We start from the raw sequence: 18,779 nt of genomic DNA, 5'->3' as shown, positions 1-18,779 counted from the left end.
ATGTCTTTTTTTATTGCATTTATTGCTTAACACTGTGTCAGTCTCAGTATTTTTCACAATTTAGTTTGTTTTCAACAAATTGACTGGAAGCTTGAAAAACACAACATCTCTGTTCCGACTTCTTTCATTCTTCTGTCATTTTCTTAAATGTGAAAGCTTCCCAACAGCTTTCACTTAGGAACTCCTAGGTATTGGACAGTAAATACAATGAATTGCAGTTAAAAGGCAACTTAAAATCTCTGCATATGCATGCTAAATACTAAATGTAGTGGTTTGCAGTTAGTATAAAAGAGCTGTTCACTTTTAGATTTATGGCTTATGAGTTATATTTTAGAAATTTATGCTTCAAAAGACTCACTGGAGCTGCTCCACCATTGTCCACAAGTTGTTTTAATTCTTTCCATGTGTGAGTGCTTCATGTATTTCAGTTCTGCAGTGAAGAGTGCCAAACGTATAAGTCAAGTCAGATTTGCCTGCATGTGGATATGCTTGCTGTAGTAATGTTTCACATCAGCCATGTTTTAGATAAATTAAATATTTTAGTTCCATGTTTTTTAAAGCTTGCGGCTGTTTTTGTCATCTACCTGCTGCCTGATGGTAGAGATGTTACTGAATATCAGATATAAATACCTTTGTTATCTCCTTTGGGGCTTTTTAGGTTACAGCTTGTGGACTAAGGAACTAGCTTACCTGGTCTATTAGCTCCTTCACTCAGCTGTGTGTTTCCTCATATATGCCCCTTAGTATCAGCTGGGCACTGTGGGCTGTCTTTGACACAGTGGAGACTAAGAGTGATGAATAATGCAACAGACAGACTGTTCCTGAAAGCATACCACAAAGCCTCAGCTTTCTCAGGAATTCTGCTGGAACATGGGAAACAGAGGAGCTGTGCAGAAGCCTACCAAAGGAGGCGGGGAGGGGGGAGAGATGGGAGAGTAAATGAGGGAGGGGGAGAGAGGGGACTTCTTCTGGGATTCATCTGCTTCGGGGGAAGGAAATGTCTTGTGAAGTAAAGGTAGAAATGTGAAGGCTGTTATGTGAGTAAATGGGAGCTATTTTCGGGGGGCCAGATGGAAATGTAGGAGATGAGCGTTGGCATTATAGGGAGAGGAAGGAGGAGTAGGGATTCATGGGGGAGCGGCTAGCAGCTCAGACATACTAATGCACTGAGTGTTTGGGCTCTGCCACGCTGGGTCCCTCGATGCCCGCTGCCTGCCCAACACCAAGAGGAAGATTTCTAAGGGCCTCCAGAACAGATTAGAAAACTGCACTGAAAGTGTTTAAAGGCTTGCTTTAAATGTATTCTTTGCCAACTCCTGAGCAAAATCACATTGGAATCATATGAATATGCTGAAAATAGTTTTAAAAATTAAATGTAATGCATTACACTGATGAATGTATCAAAGGCAATTTGGGATTCAGTATTCTGCCCAAGGACACTTTGGTCATGTGAAGTGAAGGAGCTGGAGAAACCACTAACCTTCTGATTGGTAGTCGACTTGCTTTACCTTCAAAGCTACAAACGGATATCTGCCTCTTAAATACACAGATATTCAGGGTCATCAAGGGTCAAGAGCTCTTTGGTTTCTTTTTGTTGTCTGTTTGTAGCCGAAGTTTAATCGATGCATGGAAATTAAATGTCTGCATTGAAAGCAAGACAGAGGAAACGTATTTATCGAAATACAATCTCGCGAATATTAGATATTGTCAGAGATTTAAATATTTATCAGCTGAATTAAATTAATCTGCTCTCATGAGCAGTGAGTGGCTAATAGAACAGAGAGTCCAATATCCTCACGCTGGAAGCCGTGAAAAATCCCCCATTGCCCCCAGAGGCAAAGTCATCATACTAGTCAATGGGCTTAGCAAAAAGATAAAGTGTAACAGAGTCTAACAAGGCTAAACACTGTTGCCAGAAGAAGAAAAAAAAGTTGTTCTTTAATTATCTTCAACCATAAAAAATCTTTCATAATGTTAGCTGTGTTTGCACTTAATGTTACCAAGCTACTGTAAGATATATGTGGCACAGGGCTTCTTCATGATGATGAAAGCAGCAGAAAACCTCACAAAGGTGAACTGGATTCCAGGCTATTGGTAGGAGATGCCTAGCAACAATTGGTGTCACTCAGTTTGTCCACCAACCAAGTATTGGTGGCCTGGACTGTGGTGGGCATTTAAAATTCTTAGCCACTACTGCATATAAAGCCTAAACCCTAAACCAGGACATTAAGTATAGCTGGATATGGCGAGGAATAAAAAATGAAATATAATTTTGCTTTTTGATTTGAGTGAGCGGAGCCTTTAATTGAAGTGAAGCCTGCAATGTTGGCAGAGGCTTGGCATGCATTCTGTCCTGACCACAAGGACTCCTCTGCTGTCCAAATGCTGTTCCCCTGCCTCCCCCCTGCCAGGTCTCCATTGAGAACCAGTGCTCCATGTTGTAATTAATCACAGGACCTGGGTCATGAGTGTACACCATGAATAGGCCACCACCACTGTCTAATGGTCTGGGTCTGGCCAAGCTGAATAAAGTGTGTTTATCTCATGCTGACCTAGAACAGGAGTTAAACAGTCGTTAGTAATATGCCTTTAGTCAGTGAGAGAGAGGTCTTCTTCTAAGTAGGAAGGGCAGAGGGGAAAATGTTATCATTCACTAATCCTTAGGGTGTTTGTTTACTTCCATTTTATACATCCCATTTTCCTTCTTTTTTGTGTCATTTCTTGCTGTTATTTCTACTATATTTGAATTACTTTATGGAGAATTTTTATTAAAGTTCTTGTCTTTCCGTTAACTATAATTATGACATATGAAGAAAGGCTTTTTTGTTGATTTTTTAAATCAAAAAAAAAGTGGGACACTTGAGTAATTCATTTTTATACTGATCTGTGTGAGTACCCAATTTTCTCTCTGTTGTTACTCTAGTACAGTGTGGTTCAAGCACAATAATGAAAGACTGAAGGGTAAATCTTTCGTCTCCCCATGAAAATTTCATAGGGAAGAATGCAAGTTGCTGGAGTAATGGACCGCAACGGTGGAAGGTGTCTTGGTATAAACACTTTGATTTGCCTGGATTGAAGACAGTTTCATTTGTGGCAGACGTATAAAAAAACTATGCCTAAATAAGCTAACACCCCCCCCCCCCAAGAAAAAAACCCCGTAAATGTACGTTTATGTCCTTAGTCTCTGTGTCAGGTGGTTTTTTGGTGTTCTTGCTGTTTTTCCTCCACATTTTTTGCCATTAATCTCCAAAGTAGAAGAAAAAGAAGTAGTCTTTCTACCTGACCTGTGAGATAATTTTATTTGGATTTTTTTTTTTTTCATTTTATAACAATAGAGGTTAATGTTATTCTTTCATGGGTCAGGGGCTGATAACATCCCAAAGTCCTCTCTTTGGTTTGAACAGTAGGTACAGTAGATGTAATGCCCGAGAATTGTTTGAGGAAGTTGTAAGCTCCTCTCCTCGTCATCTTCTCAGACGGTGACAAAGAAACCAGGTCAGTGTAAACACAGCTAAGATAGCCATGCAACATTCATAAGGCTTGCCATGTTTAACGAGAACCCTGGGACTTGTATTCTTATGGGGAGCGGTGGCTCAATTGTGGCGCACACTCAAGCCCCCTTTGGTTTTTATTTGTTTTTTGCTGGGCTGTGCCCTTTGGAATGAATTAACCGGATCTGTTTATGTTTTGGGGAGGAAGCGCAGTTCACGAAAACTGTCGTACTGAGCTGCGGCGTCCACATCTCCCACGGAGATCAGATGCTGAAATATTCATAAGGTGCCTGTTTTCTTTCTCTCCCTGAAGAAAAAAAAACCAAGATGACTTACAGTTTTCAAAACAGTGTAGGCTTTGTGTCTGGTTTAAGTTTTTCAGATTTGAGCTACGTATCTGTGATGCTCTGCAGTCAGTGTTAGTTTCACACCGCAGGGAGGGAATGTAGTGGAGAGGATGGGATAGTCTTTGCCCTGTGTTTTATAAAAGGAGAATGTGAGTGAAGAGATATTTTCTCCTTCATCTTGAGCTAATCTTCTCTGGAGAGCTGCAGTTGATGTCAGGATCCTCCTAGCTTTTAGCATCGATCTGTGGGATTTGGAGGAGAAGTTGGGGAGAAGTTGCTAACTGTTTTTGTCAGAGGGCGAGTTCATGTGGAACTACTTAGAATTTAGGGATGCTGACTTGATTTAAAATTATGCACAAAAAGCATGTTCACAAAGCCTTTGTTTACACATACGCATATCAGGAGTAGCATATGTACTCTTGGGATGGCTGTGAATTACTTGTCAGAGAATGGCAGTATTGTTGTGGATTTTTTTAACCCAAAGCCCAGATGGAGTTACAGTTTACTGAGTTAGTCATGGAGCATGTATGCATTGCATTAGTATTCTACCGCTACTCCCCAAGGGTCAAAGAACAATACTTTTGAATCAAATGTGACAGGACAGTTAAGGAGAACAAGTCCTTGTCTTTGCAATTTTGCATTCATTGCATGCAGAAGTTGTCTTCTTCTATAAAGGACACACTTATCATTAGATATACATTACCAGACAAGGATCAAATCTGGCTTTGTTTTCACCTCAACTTCAGTTTGTATGTTAAAAAATAAGCTCTAAATAAAAGAAATGCATTTATTTAGGCTCATACCATTATTTTGTTGACTAAAGCTAAAAAGGTGCACACATACTTTTCCCTTCATTTTTTTGGTGAGCGGGAAACGTTTGTTTTCAGGAATTAAATTTTGTCTGCTGCGTTGTCTATCAATGGACAAGTTTTTATTTGCTTTCAGTGCAGCTATGACAACTTCTATAAAAGCAGTTTTGGCAGTTTGCCGGTCTGGAGCTTTCAGGTGCATGTTAACAGAATACCACAGTCTTCCCAGTGGGGAGCAGACGTCCCAGCAAAATCACCCCAAGGACAGATGATGCACTGCACAAAAATCTCAGACAGGCCTCAGTTAGCGTGCTAAATGTTGAAGTTCACAACAAAAGCCCGACAAGTATGGCCTCTTCACTCTTCAAAGAACATGACAGAATGGCTGCAATTGAACAAACCACGAGACGAAAACCCCAAGCAATGTCATTTGGACAGAGATGTTTGGCCATAATGCACGGCATCACATTTGGTGAAAACCAAACACAACACCTCATACCAACTGTCAAGAAAAGAAGTGGAGGGATGATGATTTGACCTGGGGACCTTTCTGTCATTGGGTCAACGATGAACTCTCGATGAAATGTGAGGCCATTTGTCCGACTGCTAAAGCTTCCAGTTATATGACCAAAATTTGGCCGTATATAACTGGCCAGCAACAAGACCACAACAGATTGGCTGAAAAAGAAAAGATTTCAATTGCTGAATTGGCCCACAAATCTGATATCAACCCAACTGAAATATTGTGGTGGGACCTAAAGAGAGCTGTGCATAAACAAATGCTCTTAATGAACTGAAGCAACGTAGTGAAGAGAGGACCCAAATTCATCCATGATGATGTTGAGAGGCCGATACAGTTATATAGAAAATGATTACTTCAAGTAATTTCTGCCTAAGGTGGTTCTACAAGCTAGGGAATTATAGGGTGTACTTAGTTTTCACAGGACTCCTATGAAAACTTTCTTTTTCACATGACTTTTATTTAATAATTTAGGACTCAAAAGAAAACTGTTATTTCACAGAAAGAATAGTAACATATACTGTAACATGTATTAGCCAGCAGTTTCTAGAACAGTTTGCTTAATTCATGAAACACAGTTGTTTTATCTTTTTCCAAAATATGTTTTAAAGCTTAGAACATTTTGTGAAATTTTTATATTATGTCAGCTTCTTTCAGCAGACAATACAACAGAAGGTTTCTTGGTAGTTGAATTTGGTCACATGATTATCAGCATAGTTACACAATCATTATTAGAAGCACTACTGTGAGCACGTTGGTTTAACATTTTACAAAGCCGTTCCTGGTGCCGTGATAAAGTCCCCTTTGAGCTCCTAACCACTTGCTCTGAAGTAAAGTGTCAGTGGAGCCTCTCGAGGGCCTCTTGAGCTCTACTAGCTGTCAGAGAGGCTGATTTGTGTTTTGGCTAAAAGGTCCCCAAAGAAAGAGTCAGCTCAGCGAAAGTTGTTTTTTCACTGGCAGCTCTCTGCAGGTATTTCCTCCACAAGCTGAGACAGAATCACTGTTTGTTTTTTCGCTGCACTTGCTCCTCTTTAGAAGATATTATTCACGGCGGGCACTCATGTTGGTGTCAGTGTGTGTGTGATTACGTAGTTATAGGTACAGTGCCATGAAAAAAAGCCCCTTACTGATTTCTTATTTTTTCGCACTTTTGTCACAGTTACATGTTACAGATCATAACACAAATTTTAATATTAGACAAAGATATACTGAGTAAATACAAATGGAGTTTTAAAATCAATATTTTAAATTTACTAACCCTTTAAAACCTGAACCATGAAATAACTGCCAGAAATCTCTCTATATAAATATATATAAAAATATTTGATATATTTTTATATATAAATATATATAAAAATATATCAAATTTTAATCTGCATATGTATGAGTTTTAATTTGTATTACATTTGCTACATTAGCCATATTTTTGCAATTTAGTCATTAAAAATGCGTTATGCCATTTATATTTTATAGGGTAAAAAAAGTCACGCTGATGATATAGAAGTCTCAAAAACTCACAAAAACACATGTATCAAATACGATACGCTTGGCTTTAAAAGGTTAAGGAAATCAAAACCTTCCTTGCACCATGTGAAAAAGTAATTGCCCCCTAAACCCTAATACCTGGGTGGACCACCATTGGTAGCAAGTGTGAGAAATATGCAAAAGAACTAAGACATCAGGAAGGGAGGGGAAATACGTTTTCATAGCACTGTAGCTTAATTATGCCCTAGCACAAGGCTCTCAGCCAAAAGACACAAAGCTAAAATTTCAATCTTATTTAATTCACACAGTAGTTGATTTTCTGACTTTTTTTTAACCTGTTCTATCTTTGTCTCTCGTCCCGTGCAGCCCAACGACCCAGTGACAAATATCTGTCAAGCAGCTGACAAACAACTTTTTACCCTGGTTGAGTGGGCCAAAAGAATCCCCCACTTCTCTGAGCTGCCGCTGGACGACCAGGTCATCCTTCTACGAGCAGGTCTGTCGAGCTGACTTAAGTATTTTGCATGAACTAACCAGCAAACAATTTGCAGTGATTGGCAGTGATGATATATAATTAACAGGATATGGGTTGGAAACAATGGTCATTGTTATATGAATAAATTTAATCAAATTTGCTGGTTCAACAAACCACTGATTACTCAGTGTAAGACGTATTGTATTATGCCCACTGACTGTGTATTAAAAAGGCAAGTAATTGCTATCTACTGTTGTTTGAAATAACAAGGGTTAAACAAAACAAGAATAAAAATAACAGAATCACAGGACATTGTTTTCATTGTTAAATAAGTCACATTTGTAGATACAACAGATGCCCATGAACATTAATAAAAAAAAGAGAACACTAAACTACTCTGGCCATAACCTTGGATACCTCTCGGTCATGTGACTGACGCAAGAGACAGACCCAGAGTCTCTTCATGCATCTGCTGTATGAGGAAAAGCAAGCATCACAGAAGCAGCGATGTAAAACGGAGAGTGAATCATCTGTCACTTCTGCTACAGTCACTAATGTCACATGCAGGAAGGTCTTTTGGGTTCTCCCAACACATTGCCCTTGTTGCTTGCCTGTCACTCTAAATTACACCATTATTTTCTAAATCCTCCTCCAGGAAAAAAAAAATGCTATAACGCACCCATCCCTTACCCTAAAAAAAACAAATAAAATAAATAAATCCTCCCATCATTCTTATCCTTTGCACATATAAAAAGATGGAGAGACTTCAGCAAAGCGGAGAGAGAGACATTATTCGGCAACGCTCGTCTCTGCTCTCAGGTTTTCTATAAATAACCGCTTTAGTTCTGCTGTATCACAGATAAAAGCATCCCGGCTCCTCTCATACCCAACTCAACTCTGGGGAGAAGAGGCGAGTGTTGCCAGGCAGAACAGTTAAAGGAGCCCTGTCACTCAAAAGGCAGCGTCTTGTGTCTTCGGCGCTCCGTGTCGAGCCCCCTGCTTTGGCACATCAAGCCTGTCGTCTTTATTGCGATGGCAGGCGCAGTTCATCCCTTTTACACGCTTGTCTCTTTAGAAAGCATGATTCAAATGTCTTAGTAATAACCTGATGCCTGTGCTTGAGAAAGCTGCATGCTTTTAGTGCGCAGCTTAATTGATTCATTGGAATTCCCTCCTTTGTTGTCAGTTTCATTTTGCTCGAATGCTGTGTGAACTTTTGTACTGGGGATTTCGGAGTGTATACGTGTGAGTGGTTTTATTTCTCATACTTTTTTTCTCAGTCCCTCTCTTCATCTCTTTCTCAGGTTGGAACGAGCTCCTCATTGCATCATTTTCGCACCGTTCGATAGCGGTTAAAGACGGGATTCTGCTGGCAACAGGGCTGCACGTTCACCGCAACAGCGCCCACAGTGCCGGAGTGGGAGCCATCTTTGACAGGTTACTAAATTTTCTTGGGCTTAGTGACATCTAAATTCATGTAGAAACTGCACCAAAAACTTTTATAAATAATATATTAGGTAGCACTTGCTAAAGGTGTGCTCGAGTAGCATGTAATGCAACCTGAAAGTAGTGCTTTGATAATATTGTCATTTATAAAGGCGGCCTATTTTTTAAGTTAAAAAAAGTTAAAGAGTTAAAAGTATTAGAGTCTTACCAATACTCATATTTAGTATCGGCCGATATTTTTTTTAACATCGAGGGCCACAAAACATTTGTTAGGTGTATTTATTTATAAGTCCTTACTAAGATGTTGTAGAAATTTAAAAATAAACTTGTTTCATTGTTACAAAAACATTTGGATTAGTCGTTTATTCTCTGCCCAACTTTTGTCAAATCAGCTGATTACTATGTTTTGGCAGTCTAAACACATTGCATTAGAGAAGTTTTAGAGGGCTCCCTGGTGGACAAACTATGCAGCATCAATCGCGTAACATGGTTACGAGATTGATGCTGCATAGTTTGTTCTCCCGTTTCTTCATATATTTTAAAATTTTTATTTATCGGCTGTTTAAAAACACTGATATCAATATAATGGCAAATGAGTAATATCAGCCAATAATATCGGCTCATCAGTGTATCGGTCAGTCTCTCTACTCATAACACGTTAGCATTAGAAACTCAGACTAAAACTCAGAGCAAAGTCTTTGCCAGCTGTGAAATCCCATGAGGTTTTGATACAGCACAAATATTGCCAATTTGGAATAATAACTGTAACAATTCCAGTGCATCTTTGTGAGCTGGATGTACACGCTCTTGTGTCGTACAGGCTCCCTTTAATTGGCACTTGGACAATTTACATTGGCAGTTGTTTTTCTTGCCCTTAATTCATTAATTATACTGCAGTTTGTGGCGTATTTTCAGTTGGTTGAAAAGCTAGTTGCTCTTTCACAGCATTCTTCCATTATGATTTGTTCTTAACATCACTTGCCCTAAATCCAAATAACGGATGTTGATCCAATTCAAGAGACAAGCTCCTTGCTTTCTGCTGTGCCAGACATTGGATTTTTGTTGTATATTTGTCTTTTAGTCCAACTTCAAGCTTTGTGCTGCAGGGACCAGCTGTGATTGGCAAACACAGACACATGATCAAGTGCTGATTTAGACAGCGCCTAAATTGCTTTTGCTTTGCGTTTTATATTGGCAGAGTATGCATTTTAAATGTCACCCAGTTGTGTTTATTTTAATTGTGGGAAGACAAAATTCTGATCGAGATTAAAATTCAATTAAACGTCCAGCCCTTGTAGCATATTTCATGTAATATTTAATCGAAACAATGAAATATTACACAAAATGAAGAATAGTGGAAACCGCAGGTGGGCTTTACAGAAAACCAAGCAGCACAGGCACAATTGATTGACTCCAATATATAAAATATTTACGCCTGTACACAACAGGGGTCACACAGAACCTCTTATATCTTATATAGACAATCCATGCACCATAGAGTCACAGCGCAGCTGAATGCAGGAGCCACCCTTATGAAAGTTTGTCAAAAGTATAAGCAAAATATATATTACATTTTGTTTGTTTTGGTTTGGGATTTTTTGTAAATATATATTTTTTTAAACCACATTACTCTTGAACAGTTCTGGTCATGGATTGTTATTATATTTTGAAAATTAAAAACTGCAAATGAAGCGCATGTTTCCTTGCACAGTTTTGGAGTCAGCAGAGAATTTGCAGCTGCACGTGCTGTCATCAGACTCAGTCAAGCCGCAGTCAAACTTTGAGTACTTTCTTTGTGTCTCCCTTCTTGCGCCTCTGATCAGCAGCCTGTGTGCTCAGTCATCAACGTTCACAGCCACAGGACATATTCCATCTCTTTATTAACTGTGGCAAGCATTAAGATGCAGAGAACTGATAATGTTTCTTTATCTGGTCCACTGTCTCTTCTCCATACAAATGAAGAGACTGATCAACTTAAACGCTTGAGTCCCTTTTTTCTCTCTCTCCCTCTCTCTCTCTCTTTTTTAAGCTCTGTTGTTCCTCCTTAGAGCAAATTGAATTAGAATGAGCTAAGAGCCACAATTGACTTTACTATCCAGGCGCGAGGAGCAGAAAGAAACGGAGTGAGAGGGAAAATAAAGAGTGCCAGGGAGAGGGTGTGACCGAGTCAAAGTGGGGTGAGGAGTTCGAGCGACTCCACACGCCACCACTCCCACCCGTGATGTCACACACAGACAGTGGGAGCACTGGTGTTAGATTACAGCTTGTGTTTACTCTGCGGCTTTCATTTTATGAAAACCATGTACTAAATATAATTACTTTGCAGGGCTGTAAACTTTTCCACTGATCTAACTGTGCCAGTGTGGGCTCAGAGTAAGCTTGTGTGCATGTGTTTTTAAATAGAGGCAAACTTGAAAGTGGTTAAAACCGTATTTGCAATGCACCAGTCAAGAATAGTGTGTCATTTGCACAAAAAAAAAAAATCCAGTTAAGTGTGATCTTTAATTTTCTGCCACTGGTTTAGTTTCATTTTACACAAATATTGTCTATTAGCCAAGAATTAAATATTCTTGACATAGTATTTTAACCTGAGTAGCATCTCTGACTGTCTCCTGTTGCTTTTGTGCAGAGTGCTGACAGAGCTGGTGTCAAAGATGAGGGACATGCAGATGGATAAGACAGAACTGGGGTGCCTTCGAGCTATTGTCCTTTTCAACCCAGGTAACCATTGTGTATATTATATAAAAGCTTTCATTTGCTGTTTGTACAATGCAAACTCCTGTTTCTTTTTTTCTCTTTTTTTAGTTTCAACTTTCATTTAAACCAAAAAAAAAAAAGATTCAGTAATCTAAAATGACTAAAAATCTTTTAGAGAAATGGGTCATCAAACTACCGCACTGTGTAATTCTTCCTTCAGAGCAATTGTTTTATACTGTCTTTTTTTGCTTTCTGAACATTAGCATATTCCAGTGAAATGAAACTTTTATTAAAAGTATAAAGATCTTGTGCAATGTGGCGTGGTGCTGCTACCGTTTCTAGCTATAATCAGCCAACACAGACATTGCAGGAATAGAATATGAGTCATTGAGGACTTGAAGCGTAACGCTTAGTCAACACAAACTCTTCAACTTTGATTATTAAACCTTATCCCACAGCAGGCTTAAAATAGAACTTGAAAAATGTGTCTTATCCTCATTGGCTCAGCTTTAATTTGGCTTTAATCAATTCCAGTGGGAACAACTTTTCACATTGGGGAAATGGTTTCAAAATGCTGCTAGACTTTTGTTAAAAGTAAATATAACGTATTTAGATTCAAGGAAGAATATTATCCTGAAGTGCAATTTCTTTTCTTTTTTTTAATTTTTGACTGATTGAATCTCATATGATCACTCCAGCTACTCTTGGCCTTGCTGTTGCGTTGTGCATAACTTATGTCTCCGCTCTGGTATCTCAGCTTGTAATGGAAACTATCTCTTTGAGTTGACCTTGATTCTCTCAAGACTTCAAAAAAGCACCATTTTCACTTGAACTCGATGAATTCTCATTTATTTTGTAATTTGACAACCTTGTGTAAATTTTACTACATTCCCCCGCAAAGGTCCAAAGAAAGAGTAAGCGCTCTTTAATTGAGGCCCGTGTCTTGCCAAGGCACTTCTGCTATGAGTGTGCTGTTCTGTATTTAAACCTTATCCAAATGGAATCTAAGTGGACTGAACTAACCCATGAATGTGACCCAGGTTTTCAGTGACTCAGTAAGGGAGGCTCCCTGAATCTCTCTGGGGCCACTGTGGATCTGCTCACTCCGGACACACTGATCCTCTGTGTTTCACATTTTGTCCAGGCCATACCCAGACCCACTGGCCCCTGTTCACTTTTCCGCCTGATTCCTTGTTAATTAGGGGTTTGCAAGACTAGACTGACTGAAAAAAAACATACGGTGGTGGGGGTGGGGGTGGAGGGAACAGCAAGGCAAAAATGGCCCTCAGTCCTTTTCTTTCCCACACTGTGTGATCTGGTCCAGCCATTAACAACCAATGTACATTCATTGTTTGTCAACTGCACAGCGCTTTGTTCGTCAGAAATGTTAATCAAAGATGAGTCCAGTGAAGCTTAAATTAGTGCAGCTTGGGAATTGCGGTCTTAATTGGACTAGCCCAGAATGTGGAGATGCTTTTCCATATTGAGGTATTCTAGTTTTTCCACTGGGCACAAGTGCAGATTTTAAAGCTTTTTCACACCTACTTGTTTACTTCTTTGGGGTTTTTTTTTTCTTTTTATAGTGAAGAAGAATGTCCAGTTGTGTACAAATAACAGCAGCACAGCCTATCCATGTGGTGTAGTGAATTTTTTTGTTCTTTCTGCCGCTCTCCGCAGACTCTAAAGGTCTGTCCAACCCAGGCGAAGTAGAAGCTCTGAGAGAGAAAGTCTACGCGTCTTTAGAGGCCTACTGCAAACAGAAATACCCCGAGCAGCCTGGCAGGTAAAATCATAAACACCGAGCCCTTATTGTTACATTACCAGTTTGCGGTGCTGAGAAAATCAAGAGCACGAGTGTGTTTATTACTGCAGCCGTTATTAATATTTAAAGCCTCAACCCAGTCTGCCTCTCATGAGGTAGAAGTCAAAGAAAAAAGCTTGAAGTACATCCACACAAGAAATGTGTTTTATCAGTAGCTTTGAGTTCACCGTGTTATCAGTTTTGACATAGACTGTATATTAAAAATGGATGTTGTGAATTGGTATATGAATCATTGACAGAATTCCTGGATTTTTTAAACCAAATGTGACCGTATTAGTTGTTGGTACAGTAGATGATGTATCAACTTATAGTATAAGCTTGATTTATGTGATACTAATTCATTGTGTTTTTTTAATGGGATGGCAATTTTGGCCATCAAAAACAAGGGGGTGTAGATATTTACTACATTTGGTTGCAAACGTGTTGGGCATGTTATCATGAGGGTATAAGGGGACTGGTTAGCTTTTGGAATCAGCCTCAAGTGGTTGTTTCAGGAATTGCAGTTTCTGGCACATCTGTGGCTTTTTTTTTTTCTTTTTTTTGTGGCATTTTTCAGCTTGAAAGTTTGCTGAAACCCATCTACAGCTGCATAAAAAAACTATTAAAATTATTATTGTGTGATGGTTTTGCTCTGAAGTTTTGCCATTTGCTCAAAACAGTTAGGTTTTTCTTAGTGTTATATTTAATGTGAGGCTGTGTGTGCAAGCATCACCAGTCGTCTTAAATCATAACTTGCAGCTGGATGGATGAGCGCCTGCTTATGACAAGGTGCATATTTATGCCAAAACTAATGCCCCTGAAACTGCAAGCTTAGAAATACTTAAAAATCATTTCTGCTTTTCATCCTGTGCTAAATTTTTGTTTTGTGTTGTGACAGATTTGCTAAGCTGTTGCTGCGATTGCCTGCACTGCGCTCCATCGGTCTTAAGTGTCTAGAGCACTTGTTCTTCTTCAAGCTCATCGGTGACACGCCCATTGACACCTTCCTTATGGAGATGCTAGAAGCCCCACATCAAATGACATAATAGCAGTGAGGGGTTGAACCCTCTTTACCTCCACCCCACCCCTACTCAAACCCTCCTCATCAGCCTTGGATCAAGAGGGGGGCCTTTTTCTTTTTTCTTTTTGTTTCTTTGTTTAAAAATCTCCAGCAAGGGACAAATCACAAGACAGCCTTGGATGGAGAACCTCCCCCTTCCTCCCTCTTTTTCTCCTCCTCCGTCCCTTGTACCCCTCGCCTCGCTTAGATGTTTTGAAACAATGAATCTGTCACGCCCATGGGTCTGTTTTATACCTTGTAAAAAATATAAATATGAATAAGAAATATTATATATGAAAACCACGCAGCAAGACGAGTGACAACAGTGGACTGAAATGAGGACGGACAGAGGACAAAAGAAACATATTGAGCCATTGTTTTCATCATCGCTTTTCCTACACCTTGACAAGAAAAAGCCGAGATGATCAGGTTTTAACACATAAAGACAGATTTGCTCTTGCATATACATATATATATATATATGTATATATATATATATATATATATATATATATATATATATAACAGTGATGATGTCATAATTGGACACTCAACGTTGTGATCGGGACAATCGTGGGCTCTCGAGAGCCTTGGGCTGTTTAGACTTGGACCTGAGCCCTCACTGTCTTTCAGGACTGAACTTAATTAAGAGGGGCGGGCTGGTTCGGGGAAATAAGTCTGCTTAAAGGAACTTGTCTGTTCCTGCCTGACTCAACTAAGCACGTCAGGTCTTGCACTAGCTGTGTTTTTTTTTCAATGTGTGAGCTTTCTGGAGAATTCAGAGGTGGGTTAACAAGGTTGCAAGAGCTCAAAACCCTCAGGTCTCTGCCCAATTCCAACAAATACAACCATGTCTTACTCTAAACACTGTGCAACACTGGGGAGGATGTTGTGGTAGTTCACTTATCAACCCTTCAGTTCGCGTATTGCTCGACAGAGAGTTGGGAAAGTTTGTTATGTACAATCTACACACAGGACCATTCAGGCTGTTTTAAAGTACCCAACTGTAAGCTTTACAGCGTCACTGGATGCTCTGAAAGGCTACCAGCACACGGAGGAACAACATACATTTTGGAAAGTAATTCAAACATTTGGCCTTCATCACGACAAGCTTGGACGCCTGGAAAGTTTGTGCGCACTCACACTGTGGGGAAAACGTCCTAGTTTTGCCAGCCTCTTAGCTCCTTATCGTCCATTCTCCACCCTCTCCACCTCGCGTTTCATGTGAATTCCAGCACACCATTTACACCTCCACACTCTGCTCAGCACAGCGGGTATTAGCTTTTCAAAACACCTCATATCTACCTGTACAGAAACAGTATTGACGTTATTTTCAGTTTTCACTTTTAACGACAGCAATGCACAATTTACCTCTGCCTCCATCCTTCGGACCTTCGGTTCTTGACACCCATTTAGGATTAGACCATATACAGTATGTGAGAGATGTACTTGTTGCTGTTGCAGCAGGAGCCATTATTTGTTTGTTTGTTTGTTACTTGGCACTTAACCTCATGACCGTGGAGTCGGGTTTCTAAACAGAGAGCTGATGTCGATGTAATTGACCTCTGAGGTGGACTCTGGCCCCGACCCAATCAGGAACGCCACAATTGTTTAACACCTCAGAGGAACACACACATACACACACATACACACACACACACACACACAAACACACACACTCGCTCTCTCTGCACTTCTCTGGACAACCAAGTGTCATATAAGTTGAACTGAAATGTTAAATATCCATGTTTCCACATATATACATGTTGTGTATAAATATGCTTTATGCCCATATTCTGCTTTTCCCCCCTCCTCTGCTTTTCTGTAAATGCTGCAGCTGCTGCAAAACTATGCATCAATTGCATTTCCAAAGATTGTCCACAGATCTGAGATCTTTTAAAGAAAGTGTGTTTGTCAAATGTGGGTCCACTGCAAGATTTTTACTGACAGGAGAAAATAATACCAAGGGGGGTTTTTTGTTTTTTTTTTAAGATATTTAGAGGTTATTCAGCTCTGGTTTACTCAACTTTGATTGAAATTAACTCGAACTTGTATTTAACCAGGCAAGTTATTAAGAGAAAACTGCTCTACAGCGGTGGCCTGGCAAAAGGCAAAGCCTCTCAAGTAAATGTGGCCATTATAGTAAGGGCTAAAACAAATTCTGACATGGTAACCCTCGATGACAAAAATCTGCCCAGAAACAGAAGGACATATAAACACCAGCGAAAGTACTCAAACCTAAACTTTGTGGTAGGTCACACTACAGCAGGTGTTACCAGGATTTCAAACAAACTCACCAAGTGTAAAAAACCAAATTTAAAAAAACCCACCAGCTTTGCTACTGCAGATAATAATAATAATACTTACGATGGTTAAAAAGATTTAAATAGGATTTTCTTTCTATACCTGCATCTTTCCTACTCTTTCATAAGCACATTTACACTATCTGAACCTGGGAAACGAAAGAAAAAAAAGAAACCCGAGCACTGTGTTTTCATTACATTTTGATAAAAGTCAGATTTTTAATGGGGTCTGAGGAAATGTATGGAGTCTTGAGAGTGTGCCCTTTGAAAATAATTTGCTTGATAGTAATGGATAAATGAAAATCTGAATTGCACTGAAAATGTAAGTAAATTAAGTGTATGAAATAAAAGAATTTTTTTTAATGCAGTCTTGATCCACGCTTAAATTGATAAAACATTTTTTTTAATCAGCTGGTGTTTCATGTATATTTCATCATATCCTGTCTCGCAATTGGTTTATGAAAAATGAAACTCGTGGGAAGCAATGGGAGCTTAGTTTAGCTGTCAGCTACTGATGTTGAGTTTATTAGCACATTAATCAATTATAATCAAGTTTGAGGGTCATCAAGACTCCATAGATTTCTGACTCAGAAAAAAAACAACAACAAACCCTTCTGTAAAATGACCGTATGTCAGTTTTTCGTCATTATTTGGTGCTAGTTTTATAATAAATAGCACGCGCTGGGAGAGAACTTGTAAATGTCATTCCACCTCTGTGAAACTGATCCCCCAGATGGCCAATGATCTCTTTTGTCTTACGATGAAAAAAATCAAAAAGTCAGTTCATACACGCCGGCTCTGAAATGTCAGATGCTATACACCTCAAGCAGGACTGCAAGGTTTACTTTGGGTGAGGGAGAAGTTTGGGTAAGAGGAAAGGGAGGGATGTAGTGGCAGTTTAAGAGCTGCGAGCTCCCTCTAGTGGAAGAGAAAGAGCACTGCAACATAACTTGAATTTTTGTTGTCGCTGTTGTTGTTGTTTTTGTTGTTAACAAAAAGAAGGCACTTTCTAACCGCATTACTATCATCAATATTCCTTTGGCTCAGACAAAACCTCAGTATCTGTGCTTATTAAAACTGAGTAAAGTAGCAATAACGTCAAAAAGATCTATTGGCTTTGTGTTTGATTCTTATTCTCCATTTTCATTGAGGTGGCCTGAATATTACAACCTATCCATGTGACAGTATTGACTGCCAGCTTGAGCTTACAGTATTTATACTATTGAAAAAAAAAAATATATATCTATATATACATACTTGTTTGTCTGTTAAATCAAAAACGTTCATACATTTTCAAGGGAAACTATTTTTAGAGGCTGATTTTGATCAAGAAAAGCAGATGATAAAACAATCAAATGCTCGTTTTCCAACCGGGTGACCCAAGTGTTAAAACAATTATTCCCCTGTTCTTTTGAGTCCGATGTCTCCTTCTATTGTGATTAGTGACAGCAGCTTTCTTAAGCCATAAATTGATCTTGACAAGAACGAAATGGTCACCTGCAAAGAATGATTACCTTCATTGAATGCTATATTTTGTTAATATGTATATGTGTATATATTTATAAATATATATATCGACAGCTCTATTCCTTAAGGATTTCCAACATTGAAAGGAGGAGACGAGTGATTCAGACCAAACGGTTTCACAGCAGGTGTTTTATGGTGTTCGTTCCCCCCCTGAGGATTTGTTTGCATTTTGACCTTAATAAAAAAAATCCTGATCAACCAGCAGAATTGCAGCAGTTTGAAACTCAAACCAGCTTCTCAGCAGTTTATGGGACCTTAGTAAACTATGAAAGAGAGGGGAAAAAATGGTTAAGATTTGAAACCCTCTGAAATGTATGTGTTGCTTAGCAATTGTATGTTCAAAAAGAAAAAAAAGTAACCAGGAAAAGCTGAACATGTGACACAATCACTGCTTTCTTTGTGGCATAAACAGTAAAATGTAGTTAAAAAAAGAAAAAAAGAAAAACACTTGGAAAAAGCTCTATTTTTGTACAAAGGTAATTTTATCCCTTGCTTATGTACTCTGTTCTTTCCCTTCTCACTGTGGGCTGTTATGTACATTGTGGAAAAGCTTATTTGACAGCAAGAGAAAATTTTCAGATTGAAAATGTAAGACAGGAGTAATAGTAAGCTTTGGCACTTTGGTAACTGTGTCGCTTTTACTTTGCCATTTTTCAACCTGTTGCTGCAAGATGGGAGTATCTTCTTTCATTATATTTTGTCTATTTTTAAGAAAATGGAATTTTGTCATCTGTTCTTTGTGGGTTGTTCTCTGATGTTCTTCGTTCATGGACAGGAAAAAAAAAAAGTTATTAAAAAATTTTAAGTGAGCGTTTCCA

The 18,779-nt window shown here is 39.0% G+C and overlaps 1 protein-coding gene across 6 annotated transcripts in view; it reads left to right on the top strand.

The window, feature by feature from the left end:
- The window catches only part of rxraa (retinoid X receptor, alpha a), a 106,331-nt gene extending 87,560 nt beyond the window's left edge, over positions 1-18,771 (top strand). For all 6 annotated transcript variants that reach the window (XM_039615248.1, XM_039615244.1, XM_039615243.1 and 3 more), the window contains 5 exons: positions 7,019-7,148; positions 8,432-8,564; positions 11,203-11,294; positions 12,948-13,053; positions 13,970-18,771. In XM_039615248.1, coding sequence (XP_039471182.1) covers positions 7,019-7,148; positions 8,432-8,564; positions 11,203-11,294; positions 12,948-13,053; positions 13,970-14,117 — 609 coding nt within the window. In that variant the 3' untranslated portion in view covers positions 14,118-18,771. The remainder of the gene's footprint in view (positions 1-7,018; positions 7,149-8,431; positions 8,565-11,202; positions 11,295-12,947; positions 13,054-13,969) is intronic.
- The last annotated feature ends 8 nt before the right edge of the window (positions 18,772-18,779 follow it).

The sequence above is a fragment of the Oreochromis aureus genome, linkage group 7 (genome assembly GCF_013358895.1).
Source record: "Oreochromis aureus strain Israel breed Guangdong linkage group 7, ZZ_aureus, whole genome shotgun sequence".
Lineage (NCBI taxonomy): Eukaryota > Metazoa > Chordata > Actinopteri > Cichliformes > Cichlidae > Oreochromis > Oreochromis aureus.
This window is presented reverse-complemented; position numbering and strand designations above follow the sequence as displayed.